This window comes from Oryza sativa, chromosome 7, assembly GCF_034140825.1.
Source record: "Oryza sativa Japonica Group chromosome 7, ASM3414082v1".
NCBI lineage: Eukaryota > Viridiplantae > Streptophyta > Magnoliopsida > Poales > Poaceae > Oryza > Oryza sativa.
In genome coordinates, this window is record NC_089041.1 from 10,001 (window position 1) to 35,156 (window position 25,156).

A 25,156-nucleotide genomic window follows, 5' to 3' on the forward strand; every position below is an offset into this window, starting at 1 on the left:
GTATCAAGAGCAGCTGGCTGTCCATATTACAATGCAATATGTTTTTATCTTGTCTCACATTTGTGGGTAGATGATGATGAAAGACGAGGTCGTGGATGGTGAAGAGCCGATGCATAGTCCTCAGCTCACCACACATGGCACCAATGCCAGCAATACGCCACCAATCCAAGTCATGCAGGATGTGGAGGCGGCGGCCACCACCACGGCCAAAACGTTCACTATTATTAGCATCGAGATCATTGCACACGAAGTTTGTGAACTTTATGACAAAAAAATTGTGTTTGTTTCCACTCAGACTATATTTTCGTGTATTATAGCCTTCGGATAAAATACGTGAGTCTTGAGCTTTGAGAAAAAAACACATGAATTTTTCCTCCAGCCCAAAATTTCACTAGAATTAGCATCGGAATCGTTGCACACGAAGTTTGTGAATATTTGAATTACAACATAACATTTTGATTTTTACATTCTAGCTATGTTTTCATGAGTTATAGCCTCCGGATAAAACACATGAGTGTTAACCTTTGAAAAAAAGATTTTTTACTCCAGCCAAAAATTCGCAAGTATTTGTACTAGGATCGTTGCACATGAAGTTTGTGCACTTTAACATTATGACAAAAATTTTCATGATTATTTATCTTTAGGCTACAATTTCATGAGTAAAACAAGTGTTAACCTTTCAAAACACGCAATTTTTTTACTCCGATCCAAAAATACACTAGTATTTGCAACGGGGTCGTTGTGCAACAAGAGTGCACATTAACATTACAATAAAAATTTCATGATCTTTTGACTTCAGACTACATTTTCGTGAGTTATAGCCTTAGGCTAAAACCCATAAGTGTTATCCTTTGAAAAACAGATGATTTTTTCCCCGGACAAAACGTTCACTAGTATTAGCATTGGGATCACTGCCCACGGCATTTGTGCACATTAACATTATGGCAAAGGATTAAATTATTTTTTGCCTTTAGGTTACATTTTCATGAGTTATAGCCTTCGACTAAAACCCGTGAGTGAACCATTGAAAAAAGCATGATTTTCCCCTGGCCAAAAATTTTACTATTATTAGCATCGAGATCATTGCACAAGAAGTTTGTGAATATTTACTTTATGACAAAAATATTTCTTGATTTTTTGCACTCAAGCTATATTTTCATGTGTTGTAGCCTTCGGATAAAACACGTGAGTCTTAAACTTTGAGAAAAAATGCAAGAATTATTCCTCCAACCCAAAATTTCACTTGTATTAGCATCAAAGATCGTTGCACATGAAGCATGTGGATATTTCAATTACAACAAAATAATATTTGTGATTTTTGCATTCTATCTATATTTTTCATGAGTTCTAGCCTTCGGATAAAACACGTGAGTCTTACCCTTTGAAAAAATGTAAGATTTTTTCACCCTAGGCCAAAAATTCACAAGTATTTGCATTAGGATCGTTGCACATGAAGTTTGTGCACATTAACATTAAGACAAAAAATTTCATGATTATGTGTCTTCTGGGTAAATTTTTGTGAGTTATAGCCTTGGGCTAAAACAAGTGTTAACCTTTGAAAAATGCAAGATTGTTTCACTCCGGCCAAAAAGTACACTAGTATTTGCAATGACATTGTTGTGCAGCAAATTTTGCACATTAACATTACGACAAAAACTTTTAAGATCTTTTCCCTTTAGACTACATTTTGTGAGTTACTCCAGCCTTGGGCTAAAACCCGTGAGTGTTATCCTTTGAAAAAAAACACATGAATTTCATCCCCGGAAAAAAAGTTCAATAATATTAGAATTGGGATCACTGCACATGGCGTTTTTGCACATTAGCATTACAACAAAAGATTAAATTATTTTTTGCCTTTACGCTACATTTTCGTGAGTTATAGCCTTAGGCTAAAACTTGTGAGTGAACCTTTGAAAAAAGCATGATTTTTTCCGCCGGCCAAAACGTTCACTATTATTAGCATCGAGATCATTATTTTTTGCACTTAGGCTCTATTTTCATGTGTTATAGTCTCCGGATAAAACACGTGAGTCTTAAGCTTTGAGAACAAACACATGAATTTTTCCTCCAGCCAAAATTTCACTAGTATTAGCATCGGGATTGTTGCACACGAAGTTTGTGAATATTTGAATTACAACAAAAGTTCTTGATTTTTTGCATTCTAGCTATGTTTTCATAAGTTATAGCCTCCAGATAAAACACGTGAGTGTTAACCTTTGAAAAAACGCAAAAAAAATTTACTCCAGCCCAAAAATTCACAAGTATTTGCATTAGGATCATTGCACATGAAGTTTATGCACATTAACATTATGATAAAAATTTTCATGATTATTTGTCTTTACGGTACAATTTCGTGAGTTGTAGCCTTCGGCTAAAACAAGTGTTAACCTTTGAAAAACAATACATGATTGTTTTACTCCGGCCCAAGAATACTCTAGTATTTGAAACGGAATCGTTTTGCAGCAAGTATGTGCACATTAACTTTACGGCAAAAATTTTCATGATTTTTGCCTTCAGGATACATTTTCGTGAGTTATACCCTTTGGCTAAAACACATGAGTTTAATCCTTTGAAAAACACATGATATTTTCCCGCAGCAAATAAGTTCACTTGTATTAGCATCGGCATCATTGCGTATGGAGTTTGGGCACATTAACATTATGACAAAAGTTTAAATTATTTTATGACTTCAGGCTACATTTTTGTGGGTTATAGCCTTAGGCTAAAACCGGTGAGTGAACCTTTGAAAAAAGAATGAATTTTTTTCCGCCAGCCAAAAAGTTCACTATTATTTGCATCAGATCGTTGCGCATGAAGTTTATGAATATTAACATTATGATAAAAAAATTCATGATTTTTTGTACTTAGGCTATATTTTTGTGTGTTATAGCCTTTCAGATAAAACATGTGGGTCTTAACATTTGAGAAAAAACGCATGAATTTTTCCTCCAATACAAATTTTCACTAGTATTTGCATCAGGATCACTGCACATAAAGTTTGTTAATATGTCAATCACAACACAAAAAATTTTGATTTTAGCATTCTGACTATATTTTCATGAATTATATCATTTGGATAAAACATGTGAATGTTAACTTGAGAAAAAAAATGCAAGATTTTTTTGTTCTGGCCCAAAAGTTCACAAGTATTTGCATCAGGATCATAGCATACGAAGTTTGTGCTCAATAACATTATGACAAAAATTTTCATGATTATTTGCCTTTAGGCTATAATTTCGTGAGTTATAGCATTTGGCTAAAACAAGTGTTACTTAAAGTAGCATTTTAGAAAACACAAGATTGTTTTACTCCGATCCAAAAATACACTAGTATTTGAATCGGTATAGCTGTGCAGTAAGTTTGTGCACGTTGACATTACGACAAAGTTTCATGACTTTTTTCTTTCCGGATACATTTTTGTGAGTTAGCATTCGGCTAAAACCCGTCAGTGTTATCCTTTGAAAAAAACACATTTACTAGTATTAGCATCGATATTGTTGCGCACAGAGTTTGTGCAAATTAATTAACATTACGACAAAATTTTTCGTGACTTTTTGCCTTCGGGCTACATTTTTGTGAGTTATACCCTTGGCTAAAACCCGTGAGTGAACCTTTGAATAAATGCATGAATTTTTTTATTGACTAAAAAGTTCGCTATTATTAGCATCGAGATTGTTGCGCAGAAGGTTTGTGAATATTAACGTTATGACAAAATTTTCATGATCTTGGGCTAAAACCTGCAGTGTTAATCCTTTGAAAAAAACACATGATTTTTTCCCCAGACAAAAAGTTCACTAGTACTAGCATCAGGGTCGCTCCCCACGACGTTTGTGTACATTAACATTACGACAAAAGTTTACATTATTTTTTGCCTTCACGATACATTTTCATGAGTTATAGCCTTCAGCTAAAACCCGTGAATAAACCTTTGAAAAAAAAGCATGATTTTCCCCGGCCAAAAAGTTCACTAATATTAGCATTGGGATCACTGCCCACGGCTTTTGTGCACATTAACATTACAACAAAAGTTTAAATTATTTTTTGCCTTTAGGCTACATTTTCGTGAGTTCTAACCTTCAGCTAAAACCCATGAGTGAACCTTTGAAAAAAAAGCAAGATTTTCCCCCGGCCAAAAAGTTCACCATTATCAGCATCAGGATCATTGCACACGAAATTTGTGAATATTAACTTACGACAAAAAATTTGATGATTTTTTGCACTTGGACTATTTTCATGTGTTATAGCCTCGTGATAAAACACGTGAGTCTTAACCTTTGAGAAAAAAATGAAAGAATTTTTCCTCCGACCCAAAATTTCATTAGTATTAGCCTTGGAATCATTGCACATGAAGCTTGTGAATATTGAAATTACGACAAGAAATTTTGTGATTTTTGCATTATAGATATATTTTCGTGAATTATAGCTTTCAAAAAAATATAAGATTTTTTTTACTCCAGCCCAAAATTCGCAAGTATTTGCATTAGGATCGTTGCACAGGAAGTTTGTGCACATTAACATTACAAATATTTTCATGATTATTTGACTTTAGGCTACAATTTCGTGAGGGTCCAAAAATACATGTTTTATTGCATCAGGATCATTGTGCAACAAGTTAGTGCACAACTGCACATTAACATTACGACAAAAGTTTTCATGATCTTTTGCCTTCATGATGTATTTTTGTGAGTTATAGCCATGGACTAAAACCCGTGAGTGTTATCCTTTGAAAAAAACACATGAATTTTTTCCCTAGACAAAAAGTTCACTAGTATTAGCATCGGGATCGCTGCGCATGGCGCTTGTGCACATTAACATTACGAGAAAAGTTTAAATTATTTGTTGGCTTCAGGCTACATTTTCATTAGTTATAGCCTTCGGTTAAAACCCGTGAGTGAACCTTTGAAAAAAAAGCATGAATTCTTCCCTCAACCAAAAAAGTTACTATTATTAGCATTGAGATCGTTGCGCACGAAGTTTATGAATATTAACGTTATGACAAAAAAATTTCATGATTTTTGCACTCTGGCTATATTTTCATGTGTTATAGCCTTCAGATAAAGCATGTTAGTGTTTGTATCATGATTTGGTAAATAGTTAGTTTTATTTGAGTAGGCCAGATTATTTCAAATAGCTGGTGTATTTTTGAGTGGTGTGGGTGTGGGTGCAGGAATCAGTAATGTACTGGAAGATTGTGTGTGCAAATCACTAGGTTATTGCAGCAGTTGACTCTGCTCGGAGATGGAGCGCATCAGTGTTGTGCATGCAGAGGTGCAGTAGATGCCTTGCCTGGAGTTGATGCCTTGATGGAGATGCAAGTAGATGGAATGCAGCTGTGTGCAGTTGATTATATGCGGCCGGAGCGGCAGTGGTGGTTGACGACGAATTGTGTTGGTTACATCTGACCGCACGGGACAACGAGAAAGTAGCAGAAGACATGGTCTGGAATTTGTGCAGAGAACACAACCGGATTGGTAAAACTGCATCCAGGATGAAGACCAAAAAACCGCCAGGGAGATCTTCACGCAGTAGGCAACGTATTTTACAGATATGATAATATTCCTATTATTTGGATAGGACACCGAAGACCAGACTGCTATGTATATATAGCGCATGGCTGATTAGATGGAGAACCCCGAACAATTATCAATCTACTATTAGTTTTCTTTACTTTTCAGTTCTTTTCTATTTCGCTTTCATAGCTGAATTCTGGCAACCCTAGAATTTAGTTAATCATTATTGTTTTACGCTGAAAAACGGTCGTGCTTCTCCATGAAAGCGAGGTTATCCTTTGCTAGTTTGCTTGGAAACTAGTCGTTCGTCGTCACGTTAGTACGATATTTATTTTCTTTGCTAATTTGCTTGTAAATTAGTCGCTTGATTCCGCATAAGTGAATTAATCTCGAAATCGGTTCCGCTAGCTGATTTTGATCTAATGATTTTGGTGACCCAGTTGATTACACCGCAAATCGTTAGGTGATCTTGTGTTGACCACAAAAAAGCATCAATAGTTAGTCTTAACCTTTCAGGAAAAAAAAGCGCAAGAAATTTTCCTCCACCTGAAATTCCACTAGTATTACCATCGGGATAGTTGCACACAAAGTTTGTGAATATTCCAATTACAACAAAAAAATTTGTGATTTTCGCATTATGGCTATATTTTCATGAGGTCTAGTCTTTGAATAAAACACGTGAGTGTTAATCGAGTACACCAGAGTCATTGAAATAATTACATCTCAACCTATGACCCCACCTGTTAGCTATCAAATCTAAGTATATTTTTCTCTCTTAACTTTCCCCTTTCAGTTTCTCCTCTCACCCCACCAAGTCGATGACATCGTTGGCTCGGCACCAGCCTCCGATCCCCGTCGGCCTTCCTAGGCTCCCAGCCCCTTGCCACCAACTCCTTACCTTCTCTCCGGTGACAAGATTGAGTTATGTCCCCTCTTCAGCGACAAGCTTGAGCTCTCTCCCCTCTCCACCAACGAGATCGAGCTTATGCCACATATCCTTCTTCAGACGTTGCTCCCTTCCCGCCGTCATGATGGGCTCCCACCCCGACGAGGCATGGGCTGTGCAAGCTCATGGGCCTCAAGCTCACCGGATCTAGCCTCATGCTCGTCGGAACCGACCTCGTGCAGCAATGGCAGGTTGCAGGGGCGGCGGGATGCGGAGATGGGCATGTCCTGCCATCGGCGGCTTTTTCCTCTTGCTTCTCTCCTAGAACCACCATAAACCATTGTTACCTCTACAGGCTCCTCTGCCACCCTACAAGATCACTCCAAACCTTCGGCATGGCATCTGAACTAGCTGGAACTTGAAACTACAGGCACATGGCACTGCATTGTACATGACCTGAGGAGAACAAGGTGAAGGGGCCTCAACGTCGCCAAGAGCATCACCGGAGTGGGGTAGTGCATGTCACCCTCTCAGTCCCCTGTGTGTCGCCACTCACCACCAACTGATCTGACTAGGGCCCATCCACAGGCACGTCAAGGGGGCTACCTTCGCACCATTCGCTGCCATCCACATCTTGATAATTTGGACCATAGATCAATCATCTAAGGGCTAGAAAGAATTGAGGTGATGTGGGTTAATGAGAGAAGAGTGAATTAGTGGGGATGAACTTTATATATATACACAGAATCTCCAAGAAAACAATTTTGTAAATCGAGTACTCATAACGCTTAAAAGAACAATATTTTGCGCTCTATAGTAGTTGATTTGGAATTGCAATTGTACTTAAAAGAACAATATTTTGCGCTCTATAGTAGTTGATTTGGAATTGCAATTGTACATGACACATCAATGCATGTATCAAGTATGAGAGTGATCCAATGGCTATTATTTTTATAGGTGACGTGGTTGCATGCTGAGCTTTTTGCAATAACTACAATATGTTGGTTGTAGATGCACATGATATATGGATGGTTGAGATCAAAGTATGACAGAGATCCAAAGGCTACTATTTTTTATATGATGCAACTCAATGCATATCTTTTGCTTCCAACTATATAGGATATATAATAGGGATTGTTGCGCACAAAGTTAGTGAATATTCACATCAGGATAAAAAATTCTGTCTTCAAGCTAGAAAATTGAGTTATAGGACTGAAACCTGCGAGTATTAACTTTTAAAAAATTGAATGAACTTTTTCCTCACGTCCAAAATTTTACTAGTATTAGCATTAGCATTAGAATCTTTACGCATTAAGTTTGTGAATATTAATATTATGACAAAATATTTAGAGAAAACACATGATTTTCTTTGTCGGTCACAAATTTTAACTAGTTGCGCATGATCTCATAAATTTAGCCCTCGAGCTATAGCAATTTCATACCCCCTCCGTCCCATAAAAAACCTAATCCTACCAATGAAGGTTCATAGCCAATCCAATGAAGGTTCATAGTCAGGATTGGCTTAAGTTATATCCTTCCACAAAAATTCATGATTATTAGCCTTTGAAAAGAATAATATTTGTTCTAACCTAAAATTTCGCAAGTATTAGCCTCGAGACCAATCAAACAAAATATTTGTGAATATTAAATAGTCTTAGGAGAAATGGTTCAAGAAATAATTTCGTGAGTTATAGCTTTGGATGAAAATTAATACGCATTAACATATAGAAAATGGTGCAGGAATATTTTTCTAACATATAGAAAATGGTGCAGGAATATTTTTCTAGTGATTAGGTGTTAACTCCTAGTGATTAGGTGTTAACAATAGCATCAGAGCAGGTACAATAAGCTGAGGCTCCAAAATATGCCACATCATTTAATTCCTATGTGGAGGAGAGAGAACTCGAGAGAGAGAGAAATAAGACGACGCTTATTTTACCGCCCGGCTACAGCGTAGCTTTTCACACATTTTGTGGAGCCAACCTAATACCACCCAATCACATGATGGACTGATCTAGTAAAGTACGATTAGAAAATGAAAAACTAATGGAGTGCAGCCTACTACTGTACATACTAGCTTTTAGTATTAGCTGCGCTAGTTATTGACCTTGCTCTCATAAAGCACAAAAATCATGAATATCAATCTTAGAACTAAAAAATTCATGATTTTGACCTTTAAGCTATAATTTCGTGTGAGATAGCCATTCAAGAGTATTAACATTATAAAATGACGCATGAATAGATAAAGCCTGTGACCAAAATTCAAAGAGTAATAACTTTTGAAAAAATGCAGGAACATTTTTTTCTCCGATCCACAATTTGACGAGCACACATGCTTGGTGAATTTTAGCCACAGGAAAAAAAGAATCTTGTGCTTTTAAGTTTTAACCATAGGAAAGAAGAGTAATAAGTACGAGTAGGTAAAAGTGGCCATGGGTACCAACAGAACGGGAAGTATGACAGTTTCCATAGAAATGGATCCAGTCCACAGCAATTAGCAAAAATAACAATACATGCTCCTAATCGATACATGTGCTGTTCCATGTTACATCATCACCAAGAAGGGAAGGGAAGGGAAGTGAGCCAAGCCAACAAAGTCCTGGCTGGCTGGTGTCTAATTCATTTTCTTCTTATCACGACGATGATAGTAGATGTAATTATTACTTAATCGAAGGAAGGAGCATATATATATAGCGAAAGAAGGATAAGGCGGATATGAATGATGATGGATGGGCTACTCGGAGCGGGCGGCGAAGCGCTCCACCTTAGGATCGGAGAGGTTGATGCCAACCATGGCCTCGCCGAGCCCGCTGCTGACCTCCGCCAAGATCTTGGGGTCGCTGTAGTGGGTGACGGCCTGCACGATGGCGCGGGCGCGGCGCGCGGGGTCGCCGCTCTTGAAGATGCCGGAGCCGACGAAGACGCCGTCGCAGCCGAGCTGCATCATGAGGGCAGCGTCGGCGGGGGTGGCCACACCGCCGGCCGCAAACTGAACGACTGGTAGACGGCCCAGCTGCTTGGTCTGCATGACAAGGTCGTAGGGCGCGGCGATGCGCTTGGCGTAGGAGAAGACCTCGTCGTCGTCCATGTTGCGGAGCGCGCGGATGTCGCCCATGACGGAGCGGACGTGGCGGACGGCCTCGACGACGTTGCCGGTGCCGGCCTCGCCCTTGGTGCGGATCATGGCGGCGCCCTCGCGGATGCGGCGGAGGGCCTCGCCGAGGTCGCGGCAGCCGCAGACGAAGGGGACGCGGAAGTTGTGCTTGTTGATGTGGTGGGCGTCGTCGGCGAGGGTGAGGACCTCGCTCTCGTCGACGTAGTCGACGCCGATGGCCTCGAGGATCTGGGCCTCGACGAAGTGGCCGATGCGGGCCTTGGCCATGACGGGGATGGTGACGGCGCGCTTGATGTCGCGGATGAGGCCAGGGTCGGACATGCGGGCGACGCCGCCCTGGGCGCGGATGTCGGCGGGGACGCGCTCGAGGGCCATGACGGCGCAGGCACCGGCCTCCTCGGCGATGCGCGCCTGTTCGGGGGTGACGACGTCCATGATGACGCCGCCGCGCAGCATCTGGGCGAGGCCCACCTTGACGGAGAAGGTGGCGGACTTGTGGTTGGAGGGCTCGAGCAAGGCGGCACCGTTGGTGCCGGAGCCGTAGACGGTGACGACGCCTGTGCCGTCGGTGGCCATGGCCGGAGGGGAAATTTGGGGATGGGGAAGGAGAGGCCCTAAGAGCGCAGATGCGGCGGCGGCCGGGGGAGTGGGCGGTAGGGGTGTGGTGCTGCCTCGCTCTCCCCTCTCCTCTTATTATATCCACCGATGGATGGATGGCGGTCGGGGTGGGACGAACGGTCCAGATGCCCACCACCACACCACAACAAAGGACAATTCCGCCTTTGCTTCTCCTCTCACCGCCGTGGGCTTTGGCAGTGCCACTAGCCCAATACTCCCACTGCTCTACTACTGGTACTGGGCTCTTCACTACTTATTTATTTATTTTTATTTATTCAGGCTGGTGCCGACGACAACATACTGTCTGTGGGGGGCCCTCCTACCTCACCAAGCAGCAGCAGCAGATCTTTTAGTAAACGCCGTTCGAGGAAGGGCGGACGGACGGTCAAGATGACAAGAAGAGAAGTACGAGTACTTCGGACTACCTCCATCCTAAAATATAGCTATTTCTAGCACAGTACTTTGTCCTAAAATGAAACTATTTTTCTACCTATCTTCTCCTCTCAACCAATCACAACTATTCTTTTTCACCTACTTTCTTTTTTCAATAAATCACACACCTTCTTCAATTATTCTCACCTACTTTCTTAATACCTATGCTAATCTTAAAAATGCTTATATTTTGGGACGGAGGAAGTATCCAGTAGCAGGGCTGCTAGGAAGCAAAAATCCAATTTCACCTTGGTTTGCTCAAATTCACATGGAATGGCGCATTCTATATTATGATAAAAAAAAGAAAAGCGGATGATCGAAAGCGTGATGAGTGAGTGAGTGACTAGGACGACGGCTACGTCCGCTCTCTATCTCCTGGTTGTCCACCGCCGGCGACGCCCTGCCGCAGGTCGCCAGGTCCGGACGCTTGGTTCCCCTCATTCCACCAACCATCCTTCCCTCCTCCTACTCTTCTAATCTAGGCTTAGATTTATTGTCTTACAATTTTAAATCAGTTTATTAGCTTATATGATTTATAAACCAGTGGAATTAATGACCTAAGTCTAGTGTTGGAGTTATACATCTACCTCATATAAGCCAAAAAAAAGCTTCTCCAACCTAGCTTTTAGCTTAATACTCCCTCTGGTTCTATAATAATTGATATTTTGAACAAGGTTGAGGTCAAACTTTAATAACTTTAACCATTAATAACTTCAAAAATATTTAGTTTAAAGAAACTATAACAACATATATAGATTTATCTTTCAAAATACTATAATAAAAGTAAACATGCATTTATTTATTGTGTATATTATAATAGAAAAATAAGGTCAAAAGTACATTTTGTAGACCGTGTCATTGTCCAAAATGTCAATTAAAATGAAACTGGAGGGAGTAGTGTTAGAGTGGCTTATGGCTTAAAAAAACAAACGAAAAAGCTGCTTGTTTATTTAGGCTTTAGACTTTTTAGCTTATAAGTCTAATCAAAGAGCGTCGAAATCCCACGGAAAATAAATTTAATATAAGATATAACATATTATAGAAATGTGAATTCAAATATAAATTTATCCAAATTCATATCACTAGAATATATCATATCAGGTACCATATTTATATTTTATAGGACGAGTGGAGTATTTATGGATATGAATTTTTTAAAATGTTTTATTTTATTCACTTATTTATTGAAATACTTTTAAAAAAATAAAGCTTTACAAATCTATACCCCTGTCGTTATTTAGGAGTCTGTTTTTATAATGTGACACATGCCTATTGGGGTATTGTAATTTCTCATGACTATGCCTCTTGCTGTCCCCTTCTATAAAGGCTTGCCTGCAAAGAGCCCCCTGTAAAATGGTTACCTATGATATTTTGTAGACGCGCCTTGTAGGCTTTCGGAGGACGGTAACAACCATAGTTATTTTATAGCGACCCCATTACAGTTGTTTGGGAGGGCGGTAAAGGGGTCGCATATAAAATAATTGCGCGGAGGTTGTTAGGATGTGTCAACGCCATGTGCCACCGCATAAAAGGCTCTCTTGGGTCACAAAGGGCACTAGGGGTGTGCATTTGTAAAACTATGAAACAAAAATTATTTTTTAAATATTTTAATACACAAAATTAAAAATTAAAAAATCATAGATAGGCAGACAATACCACAAACAACTACTCTCGGCCCACTGTTGACCTCCTAATACTCCATAGATATTAGGAGAATATCCATATCTGGTAGACATGGTCATCTCTCCTCCATCGACGCCAACACCTACATCCTATGCTCCTGCGTGCCACACACAGTGCCCACTCCCTCGCCGTCGATGCCTTTCTCTCGTTCCTAGACAACCATCCCATCTCATCCCCAGCCTCCGACGCTGTTGAGAAAAAGGTAGAGAGACACAAAGAAAGGGAGAAGGAGAGGATGTGTCATCGATACGTAGGGTCCACCATTATTTATTTATTTATTTAGACTGAATTAGCCTAACATGTCGGTCCCATGTAGGGCTGTCAATGAGCCGAACTCGAGCGAGCTCGCCTGCCTAGGCTCGAGCTCGATACAAGCTCGAGCCGAGCCTATAAAATGTTCGAGCTTTCAAACAGGTTCGGTTCGAGCTCGATCAAGCTCGAGCTCGACTACCGAGCTTGATTTTTAATTAGAACAATGTATATTTCAAAGGATAATCTTTTAAAAATAATTAATTTAGGGTTCATCATATTAGTAGAAGAGGAAAAAAATAAATATATAATGCCAATACAAGACATACAAATAACATATTTGATCTCCCAATTTATTAAATAACAACAAAAAATCATATATTACTAGACTCGTTAGAAGCTCGAGCTCGGCTCGACAAAGCTCGCGAGCTTTGGGACAGGCTCAGGCTCGGCTTATTTGGAGCTCGAGCCGAGCTCGAATCGAGCCTAGGACGAGTCGAGCTCGAGCAGCTTGTGAGCCTCGAGCTTTTTTGACAGCCCTAGTCCTGCCCTAGTCCCACGCTAACTTAGCCTCCACGTCAACCAAAACCGGGTACTATGTTGCCCTGACATTTTGGGTACACCGGTTTTATAAATTGAGAGATATGTTATATATGGTACTGCGGTTCAGGAATGAATTTTAAACTCAGTGTCAAGACGAGGGACCTAATATGAATTTATTCCATCCTCCTAGTACTATGTCTGTAGACCAATTCATTCAATTTGGGCCTTTGCTTGGTAAGTGTACGTACGTAGTACGTACGTAGACAGCAATAGAGAGTGCCGAGTGCTGGTGGCTCCTGTTGGTTTGGGTGTCACCGTTTGAGCTCAGGGGGTGATGCTCATTGGCTGCAACTGGATAATGAGATGACAGTACCTGTCATGAAGACGATTTCCTTAGCTCTAGTCTACTCTCTCTCCCTTTCACTTAAGACTGAGCTCTTTCCTCAACTTTCCCAACTCATCTCTTTCATTTTTCACGCATACGCTTTTCAAAATACTACACGGTTATGTTTTTTATAAAATTTTTCTAAATGAAAGTTACTTTAAAAATCATATTAATCTATTTTTTTAAAAAAATAATAAATGCTTAGTTAATCATAATAAAATGTGCCACTCCGTTTGCGTGCGCGGGAGGTGAATTCCCGAACACAGCCTAAGAGTTTCGCTAATACTCTAGTAATATATTGCTTTGAGTAATTTTTGTATAATGCTGGATAATCTGGCATTGCAATAATGAGGTAGTTTTTAACCATAAAAAAATCTCTAACTTTATACAGGTTATCTTCATATGTTCGAACTGACTTCACTCTTGATGTATATGATACTTTTCAAGGAACAATATGATACTATATGCAACGATGTTACACACCTGAAATTGGTAACCAAGTAATTTTTATTTTAGTTTAGATAGCGTAGTACGTATAGAATTTTGTTCTAGAATCTATGTGATTTTAGAAACGTTTGATTATTTTATTGGCATAAATTAGGAGTTTTTCCTATCATGCATGTTTTTTTTCTAAGAGTAAATTTCAGAAAACTGAAATTATAGTGATAAAACTATCAATTTGCTACAAATTAGTTATCTATTTTAGTTTGTTGCAACAATAGCATGGGAAGTTATCATAAAACTGTAACTTTTACGTGATATGCTGCTACAGTACGTGATATGCTGCTACAATTGTCATGTAGTAGCATATCACGTAAAAGTTGCAGTTTTGTGATAATTTTCCACGCTATTATTGCAGCAAACTGAAATAGATCACTAATGTTGCAACAAACTGATAGTTTGTCACTATAGTTGCAGTTTTCTAAAATTTACTTTCTTTTTAATTTATTTCTATTTACTTCCGAGACTTTTTGGTTGTGTCCACGGATAAAGGACGAAGATGTAATTCATTTTCATTATAGAAAAAGTAAGACGAAAGAAAATTGAAAAAAATTAAGGGAGTTGCCCAATTAATGTAAGATATAATTGAAAAAAACATAGTATACATGTAAGCCAATTATTGTAAAATAATAAGTACAATTGAAAACTAGTCGTTTTTTTTATTTGCTGGAATTAATCCAGAGTAAATTGAACGTACGTTCCCGGCGGGGCATCATCAGACGACGGAGCATCTGCAAGTGAAGAGAAGCGAATATGCTTTTTATGTGAGTTCAATTTGGAGGAGGTGAATGATTCTCCCGGATAGCTCGTCCTAGCCTAGCCTCGCCGCCACCGCTTCCTCCTCCGTGGCACTGGCCGGCGAGCTCCCAAGCAGCCGCCCCCCTCCTTCCCATCCTCTCCTCAATCCGGCCATCGGCGCCCTTCTCCCACGCCCCCTACTCCGGGCGCCGCCCTCCCCCACCGCCGGCGCCGCTCTCCTAATATGGCGGCATGGAACACCTCCATCCTCTTGCCGCCGCCGCCGCCGTTGTTGTCGCGTGCTGCCGTCGCGACGCCCGCGCTCAATCCGTACCCTCTCCGCCTGCACCGCCGCCACCCCCAAAAGCCCCTCTGCCTTCCATCGGAGTCGTACCCTGCGGATACCGACGCCGACGCCTCGTCGGCCTCCCTCGACTCGAGGCCCCGCCGCATCGCCCTCTTCGTGGAGCCCTCCCCGTTCGCATACGTCTCCGGCTACAAGAACCGCTTCCTGAACTTCATCAAGTATCTTCGGGAGATGGGTGATGAGGTAAGCTTTTCGCCGGCTTTGGATTTTGGAATTTTTTTCCCCCTTCTCCATTCCTTCACTATCCTATCCTGGTCGGTTTCGCTTCCACAGGTCATTGTGATTACCACGCATGAGGGCGTACCTCAAGAATTCTACGGAGCAAAGCTAATCGGATCATGGAGGTAGTATTAATATAATAATATATGGACGCCATTGTTGACAGTCCGCCGACAGCAGCATTTTTGCTGACATGTCTTATTTGATTGATTCCAGCTTCCCCTGCCCGTGGTACCAGAAGGTTCCACTTTCACTAGCCCTAAGTCCTCGGATTATCGGAGAAGTTGCTAGATTTAAGCCTGACATCATTCACGCCTCTTCCCCTGGAATAATGGTAGCACAAAATTTCTACTACATCAACACTTTGAGTTTTAATATGCCACTTACCGCTTTTGTTTCCCCAAAACAGGTATTCGGTGCCCTAATAATTGCAAAGTTGCTCTGCGTCCCTCTAGTAATGTCGTACCACACCCATGTTCCAATGTGAGTTTCCTGAGCTAATACTAGAAGGCAAAGTTTACGACAATCAGTGCAATATCAGCATTGAAGGGTCTCTCCCAAGTCACTGCCATCAGCTGCTTCATGATGGCATACTTGCTGCTTCCTCTCATGTGAAAATTCTGCATAAGGCTTGAAAATTTTAGCCGTGCTCTTTTTTACTCACTACCAAAGCATCAATTTGAAAGGTGAAAAGGAAAGAAAAAAACTTCAGTTCAGTACTTGAATAATTCAGAAATTTATTCTTTATCTTCAGTAACATCAGTGGAAACACGATTCTGGGCTCCTAGGAAAAAAAATCCGTTGATGGCTGGTTTAAGTCCTATGAAATTACGGCTTTATCCACATAGCAAACTGATTCTTCATAACCAATGGCAGTTATATACCGAGATATACATTCAGCTGGCTGGTGAAGCCTATGTGGTTGATTATAAGTAAGCTTCCAGCCATGTCCTATGCGGATACACCTTTACATTAATACTAGCCAACTGATGCATTTCTCACTCCCCAAAGAATTCTTGCACCGAGCTGCGGATCTCACACTGGTACCATCAGTTGCTATCGGCAAGGATCTTCAAGCTGCCCGTGTTACAGCAGGTTGTCATGGCTATACATAGTTTTGTTTTTTTTTACCTTTACCATCTTATTCTGACATAGTTTCACCTTCTTTTGCTATTACCAATTTATTATGATGGGTCATATTTCCAGCCAATAAGATACGCCTTTGGAACAAGGGTGTTGATTCAGAAAGCTTCCATCCCCGTTTCCGTAATGACGAAATGCGTGCAAGGCTAACGTATGTAATCTCCTCTGTGCTCAGTTGCCTTTTTGCAGTACAGATGCAATGGTGCTAAATTGCTACTGGTTGTTGCCTCATTCATTATGTAGAGAATATTTTGAAATGAGCAATTATATTCCCTGTCTAACAGCATGCTTATACTTTCCCTTTTCCTCTATCAGTAACGGTGAACCAGAAAAACCGCTTATACTGTATGTTGGTCGTTTGGGAGTTGAGAAAAGCTTAGACTTTCTTAAGAGGTGAGCTCATGCTGTGAATTTTGTCTGATTTTTTAAAAATGCTGCAGTGCACACTGCGAGGTATTTTTGGAAATATTTACTAACTTCTCATGGCCCAATTGTGTCTGATTTCTACAGTGCATATTGTAGAAACATTCCCTAACTTCTCACGGTTTTTTTTGGCCACAATATTTTGTTGGCATACTTTTGCTTTCTGCTGATATCTGTTGTTGATTCTTCTCCTGAGCTATATCCTGTATTTATTTAGCATCATTCACTGTTCACTTCATTTCTATTTTTCTTAGGGTCATGGACCGACTTCCAGGATCAAGAATCGCATTTGTTGGTGATGGGCCATTCAGGTGAGTATTGCAGAACCATGTAGTTAGGGGTGTTGTTTCATTGCAACACTCGAGTTAGGCAATATGATCTCTCATGGCTACCATTCGGTTCTTTCCACAGCTGTGGTGTACCACACTTTGTAACACATTGCCATACCTTTTATAGATTCATATTCTTGCCCAATTGTAGCACAGTCTGGTCATCATTTCTCCACCTCAGAAAAGGTGTTCTTGGCACAGTTTAGCCCCTCAAAAAAGGCAACCAAACATGATACTCACTAGAGGAAACATTCTTGTGAGGTTCCAAATGTTGTACTAGTTTTGTATAAAAAAAACTAGGGGGGCTGGCCATATGCTCTTATCATCCCCAAGTAGGAAAAGTGAATTTAAACTAGCAAATGAAATGCACAAGGTGAACTTGTATTTTCTCATGATTGTTTATTTGTGCACTGGATATGTGAGTTGGTCTTGGCTATTTTCTGTGCAGGGCTGAACTCCAACTGATGTTCACGGGAATGCCTGCAGTGTTCACTGGTACATTACAAGGAGAAGAGCTATCGCAGGCCTATGCCAGTGGGGATGTGTTTGTGATGCCTTCTGAGTCAGAAACGCTTGGTTTTGTTGTGTTGGAGGCTATGTCATCAGGAGTTCCCGTAGTTGCAGCTCGTGCTGGAGGAATACCTGATATTATACCAGAGGATCAGGAGGGTAAGACCAGCTTTCTGTACACACCAGGAGATGTTGATGACTGTGTTAGCAAGATCGAACGTCTCTTGACATGCGAAGAGTTGAGAGAGACAATGCGGAAGGCTGCCAGAAAGGAGATGGAGAAGTTTGATTGGAGAGCAGCTACGAGGAAAATTCGGAACGAGCAGTACAGTGCCGCGATTTGGTTCTGGCGCAAGAAGAGGGCACAGCTATTGAGACCCATCCAGTGGGTGTCCCGGAGGCTGTTCAGGCCTACACCTGCACCTTCCACCATGAATCAATCATAAATTCATCATATTCATGAATCATGATGCTCGATTCTGTCAGTTGGAAGCAGGTCGATCAAATTTTAGTCAGATATATAAACTTGTTAATGTGCCCCTGTGATGTGAGAATATGTAAGCTCAAGCATATCGGATGAAGGAAGGTGAGGCGAAGTTCATTGAACATAATGTGTAAGGCACCGTTCAATATGCTGTCTTTGCTTGCCTTCAACACAAGAGTGTTCCTACAATACTGACGAAATATCAACCTGTGAATTTGTGAATGATAATTATATGAAAAGCAAAGCATAGGTTTTTAGGTGGCGTTTGTGCCTCCAGCCATATATTGTAAATCGCAGTGGTATTCCACCTTGCTTGCTTCATTGTTGATTGTTGTATTTAGGGATTGTAAACACCCTCTAGTGGATGTTTGAATGGGAGGAACTTTGTAATTGTTAAATTCTACAGGATATTTTTTCATCACTATAGAATACACAAAAAAATGAAATCCTATTAAATCTTCTATTTATTTTCATAACCTTCCCGTTCCACTTTTGTGAACGGTTATCCATCTATGAGCTATTATTTTTGCCTTCCTTCTTACCATTTTGTTTTTGATAAAAAAAAAGATAAATAACTAAAGCGCTTACAAACACTGGCCAGGTATTATTTGTTGAGAAAATCCAAGAAATAATATTGACAAATGTTCAATTCTTAGAGGGGAATTTAACTATTTGCCACTATTGCATTTGCCACTTATCCAAATGCCCTTATTAGATTTGTCTTTTTTTTTCCCTTGTAAAGTGATGGCTTCTTAATTATTTGCCACTTTTGCCTACGTGGCGAACCATTGTAAATATCGATGTGGGGCCCACTAATCAGTCTCACAAACTCTCCCCTTCCTCTCTCCTTTGGCCCAGCCAGCCCCGCCGTCCTCGCCTTCGTCGATCCTCGGCGGTTGACGGCGACCCTCCTTTCGGCGGCAGCGCGGGTGCTTGGTGATGGCGTGACCAGGAGGCTCCTCGAGATCCCCGGCCACCGAGGGAAGGGCCGCTGGAGCTCGCGGGACACCGGACATGGAGAGAGGATTGTCCGTCGTCACCACACGCCCGCCGCCAGAGCTTGTGGGATGTCGGGCATGGAGGGAGCTTAGCTGGCGTCAGGCTTGGAGGGAGGTAGGGAGCTCGTGGAGAGAGGCGTGCGCGCGGGAGCTCACCGGCGCCGGGCTTGGAGGGAGGTAGGGAGGGATGCCAGACTGGGAGCCAGCTCCTCCCCGTCGACGAGCTGGAGGATGAGGAGAAAGCTAAAGTGAAGGGGAGAGGCCTACTCTGCATTTTAGAATTGCAAGCCACGTTGGCATGCCATGCTAGCAAAAATGGCAAATAGTTAAGAAGCCATCACCTTATAGGGCAAAAAAAATAAAGACAAATCTAATAGGGGCATTTGGATAAGTGACAAATGCGATATTGGAAAATACTTAAATTCCCCATTCTTAGAAACACCATCGACAAGTCCAAGTTCTATGAAATGCTATTGTACATGCAAGTTTGTCCCGGGTTCCATTAGCAGCCCTTTATTAAATGCTATAGGATAACAATGCATTATATGGCGTTGGGTGGATGGAACCCTAACGACGATGATATATCTAGAACAAAGTCGCTTGTACGATAACATTTAATCAAACTCACACTAATTGATGTTATTTCTTAGAATTGGACGCTTGTCAATGGCATTTCTTTAATTTTCCCTTATTTATTAGTTAACTCCATCCATCCAAAAATAAAATGAATACTACATGAAAAATCGATCTTATAACCTTCGGCTAACATTACATTAATATCTTCTTTTTATAAAGCTAATACACACCAAAAACCTAAAGCTCAACATGCAAGCATAATATTTATTAGCACTCCTAAAATATATATGCAAGCATGCCACATCAACCCATTAAACACACAAAGCTCAACATGCAAGCATATAGTAATTATGTCTATAATTCTAAAACTAAACATACACATACTAAATCATCATTCTTAAATCATTTTCATAATATTTTAATCTAAATCATTTCATCATTTCTCCAATATCTAACACATATCCTGCAGCAAAGTGGGAGCATCATCTAGTAATATCTGTGTTTAGTGCCATGCTTTTCATACCACTAAATCCGTATTTCAAAATACTATAATGTGATGCTATTTTGAAGTTGTGATAACATATAATGAACATTTTTTTTGGTCAAAGTATGGTATTGGAGCCATGTGGAAATGTATAGGTCTTTTAATTTATAGGACAGAGGGAGTAGATGATTTTGATTATAATAAAAGGTGATTTCGATTTGAGAATTAATTTTATTTTTTTTACTCATGAGTCATGACTGCTGTCTTGACAAATAAAATCCACTTGAGATAATTCTTTTTTAAAAGAAAAATCAAACTTAAAACTTAAAATCCTTTTTTATTATAACATGAATGAGAATGTGAGAATACAAGCAAGACACACATGCGAGAGAATTCTCATTAACGCATCTTGATTTATGTTGGCTGCAATAAAACACATATTGACTTAGGTTGCAATAAAACACACTATCTCTCCTCTACTATTATAAAAATTCTCCTCTACTATTATAAAAATTAAAGATATTTTTGTTAGAATTTGGGTACATCATTCGTATTTGAATCGGTTTTAATTTTTATGTTTATGTCAAATCCTTTCCTTTTTATGTTAGAGTGTCCCTCTTATCCGAGACACGAATTAATTGGACCTGCATCTTTTCACGCGCCCCTTGCTGCACGTAGCAATTGGGCTCACGCCTGAGTCTGTTTTCCACACGCGCCTTTGTGCACCGTTGCGATTGGGCCTGTGACGCCCTCGCGCATGTGATTTGCCCTTGCCACATGTCCGATTGGAACTGCGTCGCCCTCGCCCGTGATTTTAAAATTGAAGATGTTTTTTTTTCAAAACTATGGTACGTCATCCGTATCCGATTCCCATCACGTCTAACATTCATTGCGAAGTCACGACTCGTGAGCGAACTACGAAAGAGAGTCCGTGTGATGTGGGTACCAAGCGAATGACCGTGTGGATATCACGTACGTAGTTGCCTAGATCATCCAATTCTATTCGAATTATTACACCGCACAATTCTTGGGACATGTTAGCATGATTTCAAGTCAGTCTCCACACATGCTCGCACGTACTACCAGGGATATCATTACAATAATCCATAAGAATCATTTTTTACTTTTGAAAAGAACATGCCGACCAAAATAAAAGATAATTGAAGTTGCTAATTATATCCGTCATCAATTCCTGCCTGACTTGAGATTAAGTTTGTCGGTGACATGGGATCAGGAGTATCATGACTAGAGGTTTGAGGCAGACACAATCGCACACGTGGCCTGGCACCTCCGAGGGACGTCGGGCCCGAGGGTGATGTGTTCGCCCTCCTCTTAGTCCCCCCGAGGGGGTCGGGCCGCACCCGCCTCGGCCCCGAGGGCCGAGGCACCCCGACCCCTCGTGGGTCTTTGCTCTGCGTGTATGGGTTAGGTGAGCACAGTGGGGCTCACCTAACCACATTTATTGCGGTTTGGCTGAGCGTGTCACGCCGCATGTAACACAGTGCAGTGCACTAGTTTATCCGGTCAGTGACCAGTCACAGACCGGTCAGATCGCGGGTTAGGTGGCGACAGGCGATCTGACACACGCCTCGCCCCATCCCGTCAGGACGAGGGCTTCTAGGCGCTCGTCCCCAGCTGGAGCTAGCGTGTTACCTCCCAGAGATGGCACGTTAGTCCTGGTCAGATATATGCCAGGCTTCATCCTAACCATTGCAGGCAAGATGTTGTGTGAAGAAGGGCGAACATGTAGATTGCTAAGCTGACACGTGGTGGACAAGAATGACCGACGTGACTGGTCTGACACCGGTCATGTCGTCAGCAGACAGCCACGATTCCACGTCGCACCTGCTCCCGGCGAAAGTGGAGGTAGTTGTGGCCCGTCTCATCAGAAGGTGACTCGGACGGTAACTATACAAATCTCCGTCCATTTATGAAAAGGTGGGGTAAGTCCCCATAAAAAAAGAGAGAAATGGTGCATGTGGTATCCCCTTAAGATATAAAAGGAGGACCTTGCCCACTGAGATGGGGACTGGACTTTTCCAGATTGGGAACCCAGAACATGGGAGAGACTGGCTCATACCTTGTAGCTCCTTCATACGCAGATCACCCAAAACACAGGAGTAGGGTATTACGCTTCTCAGCGGCCCGAACCTGTATACATCGCCCGTGTCTTGTGTGTTTCCGGTCTAGCGAACCTTCCACATACAGAGAGCTTAGAATCTCACCCTGAGTCCCCGGCCGAACCGGCAAAGGGGGGCCTGCGCAGTCTCCCGGTGAGGAGCCTCACGCTCCGTCATACGATGCGGGAAGGCGGCAGCACGCTACCATCGAGCAGCGCGGAGCCCCGTGCCATGGCGCCGGAGAAAGAGAAGATTAAGAGCGAGCGCGTGTGGCGAAGGTAGGGCACAGGAAAGAAGGAGTTAGGGCGCAAGCGGCGAAGACAAGGGGAATAATGGCGAAAGGAAGGAAACAGATCCCTTCCTCAGTGCCTTTATACTCTTGCCAACGCTGTGCCCGGCTCCTTGCTTCTCGCGCCCACTATTTCGCCCCCTCGTTTCTCGCGCCCACGCTTCCACTAATCCCATTCGCCCGCTTGCGGCGCATGAGGTGGATATGCGGTTGTGGCAGTCGAGATAGATCATATCGTGCGCGCGTTAATTACGCTCGCCGACCGAAGCAACGTTACCATATCTCCAGACGAAACGAATCGCCATGTCCAGATTCGTGTGCTACTCAACTAATGTGGCAGTCTTGAAGAGACCGCTCATTGTTGACAACCGAGTTACCATTGCCGATGTGCGTGGTTTGTGACCGTTGGGTTTCTGCCCAATTGTGGAGACCGGTCCCACCTGTCACCAGGCCTTAGGAGTGGCGTCACGCCCGACCGTTTCCCTTAAAGAGGGCGATCGCCCTGGCATAACGCCGGGGGCTATTGTCGGTGACATGGGATTAGGAGTATCATGACTAGAGGTTTGAGGCAGACACAATCGCACACGTGGCCTGGCACCTCCGAGGGACGTTGGGCCCGAGGGTGATGTGTTCGCCCTCCTCTTAGTCCCCCCGAGGGGGTCGGGCCGCACCCGCCTCGGCCCCGAGGGCCGAGGCGCCCCGACCCCTCGTGGGTCTTTGCTCTGCGTGTATGGGTTAGGTGAGCACAGTGGGGCTCACCTAACCACATTTATTGCGGTTTGGCTGAGCGTGTCACGCCGCATGTAACGCAGTGCAGTGCACTAGTTTATCCGGTCAGTGACCAGTCACAGACCGGTCAGATCGCGGGTTAGGTGGCGACAGGCGATCTGACACACGCCTCGCCCCATCCCGTCAGGACGAGGGCTTCTAGGCGCTCGTCCCCAGCTGGAGCTAGCGTGTTACCTCCCAGAGATGGCACGTTAGTCCTGGTCAGATATATGCCAGGCTTCATCCTAACCATTGCAGGCAAGATGTGGCGCGCCAGATGACGGAGCGTGAGGCTCCTCACCGGGAGACTACGCAGGCCCCCCTTTGCCGGTTCGGCCGGGGACTCAGGGTGAGATTCTAAGCTCTCTGTATGTGGAAGGTTCGCTAGACCGGAAACACACAAGACACGGGCGATGTATACAGGTTCGGGCCGCTGAGAAGCGTAATACCCTACTCCTGTGTTTTGGGTGATCTGCGTATGAAGGAGCTACAAGGTATGAGCCAGCCTCTCCCTTGTTCTGGGTTCCCAATCTGGAAAAGTCCAGTCCCCATCTCAGTGGGCAAGGTCCTCCTTTTATATCTTAAGGGGATACCACATGCACCATTTCTCTCTTTTTTTGTGGGGACTTACCCCACCTTTTCATAAATGGACGGAGATTTGTATAGTTGCCGTCCGAGTCACCTTCTGATGAGACGGGCCACAACTACCTCCACTTTCGCCGGGAGCAGGTGCGACGTGGAATCGTGGCTGTCTGCTGACGACATGACCGGTGTCAGACCAGTCACGTCGGTCATTCTTGTCCACCACGTGTCAGCTTAGCAATCTACATGTTCGCCCTTCTTCACACAACATCTTGCCTGCAATGGTTAGGATGAAGCCTGGCATATATCTGACCAGGACTAACGTGCCATCTTTGGGAGGTAACACGCTAGCTCCAGCTGGGGACGAGCGCCTAGAAGCCCTCGTCCTGACGGGATGGGGCGAGGCGTGTGTCAGATCGCCTGTCGCCACCTAACCCGCGATCTGACCGGTCTGTGACTGGTCACTGACCGGATAAACTAGTGCACTGCACTGCGTTACATGCGGCGTGACACGCTCAGCCAAACCGCAATAAATATGGTTAGGTGAGCCCCACTGTGCTCACCTAACCCATACACGCAGAGCAAAGACCCACGAGGGGTCGGGGCGCCTTGGCCCTCGGGGCCGAGGCGGGTGCGGCCCTTTCCCCCTCGGGGGGACTAAGAGGAGGGCGAACACATCACCCTCGGGCCCGACGTCCCTCGAGGTCGGAGGATAACAGGGGCGGCCTTCCCACAGTGGCTTCGGGGCCGTCCTGGGGGTCGGGGGCTCCTGGCGTCGTCGGACAAGCGGGTAAAGGGCCAACTCCGGTCGTCAGGGGCCTTAGGCCTCCGTTCGGCTCGGGGGCCTCTTCTCCCTGCTCTTTCCCGGGTCGAGTCAGCACAGGGAGACAAGTGCGCCCCGCGAGGCTGCTTGGACGAAGAGTGCCCCAGGGATGCGGCCCCTAGCAAAGAGGATCGGCCCCACCGAAAGGTGCAGCGGCCCGTCTACTTTGTTAGTGAGGCCCTCCGGGACGCCAAAACCCGATACCCTCAGGCCCAGAAGATGCTTTACGCTTTTCTGATGGCCTCGAGGAAACTGCGCCATTATTTCCAGGCGCATCGGGTCACTGTAGTTACGTCTTACCCCCTCGGTCAAATCTTGCATAATCGAGAGGGTACAGGACGGGTGGTGAAATGGGCAATCGAACTTTCTGAGTTCGATTTG

At 43.1% G+C, this 25,156-nt stretch overlaps 2 protein-coding genes across 2 annotated transcripts; one reads left to right on the top strand and one right to left on the bottom strand.

The window, feature by feature from the left end:
- Positions 1–8,771: 8,771 nt before the first annotated feature.
- On the bottom strand, positions 8,772–10,180 carry LOC4342162 (probable pyridoxal 5'-phosphate synthase subunit PDX1.1). The gene has a single exon (NM_001421951.1). The coding sequence runs from the start codon at positions 10,085–10,087 to the stop codon at positions 9,131–9,133; it is 957 nt and encodes a 318-aa protein (NP_001408880.1). The 5' UTR covers positions 10,088–10,180; the 3' UTR covers positions 8,772–9,130.
- A 4,532-nt stretch (positions 10,181–14,712) lies between these two features.
- Positions 14,713–18,591, top strand: LOC4342163 (sulfoquinovosyl transferase SQD2). Its single transcript, XM_015791033.3, has 10 exons — positions 14,713–15,210; positions 15,301–15,371; positions 15,463–15,580; positions 15,656–15,729; positions 16,123–16,178; positions 16,258–16,341; positions 16,453–16,540; positions 16,705–16,782; positions 17,067–17,123; positions 17,590–18,591. Exons 1-10 carry the CDS (start codon positions 14,905–14,907, stop codon positions 18,095–18,097), a joined length of 1,440 nt encoding a protein of 479 aa, XP_015646519.1. The 5' UTR covers positions 14,713–14,904; the 3' UTR covers positions 18,098–18,591.
- The last annotated feature ends 6,565 nt before the right edge of the window (positions 18,592–25,156 follow it).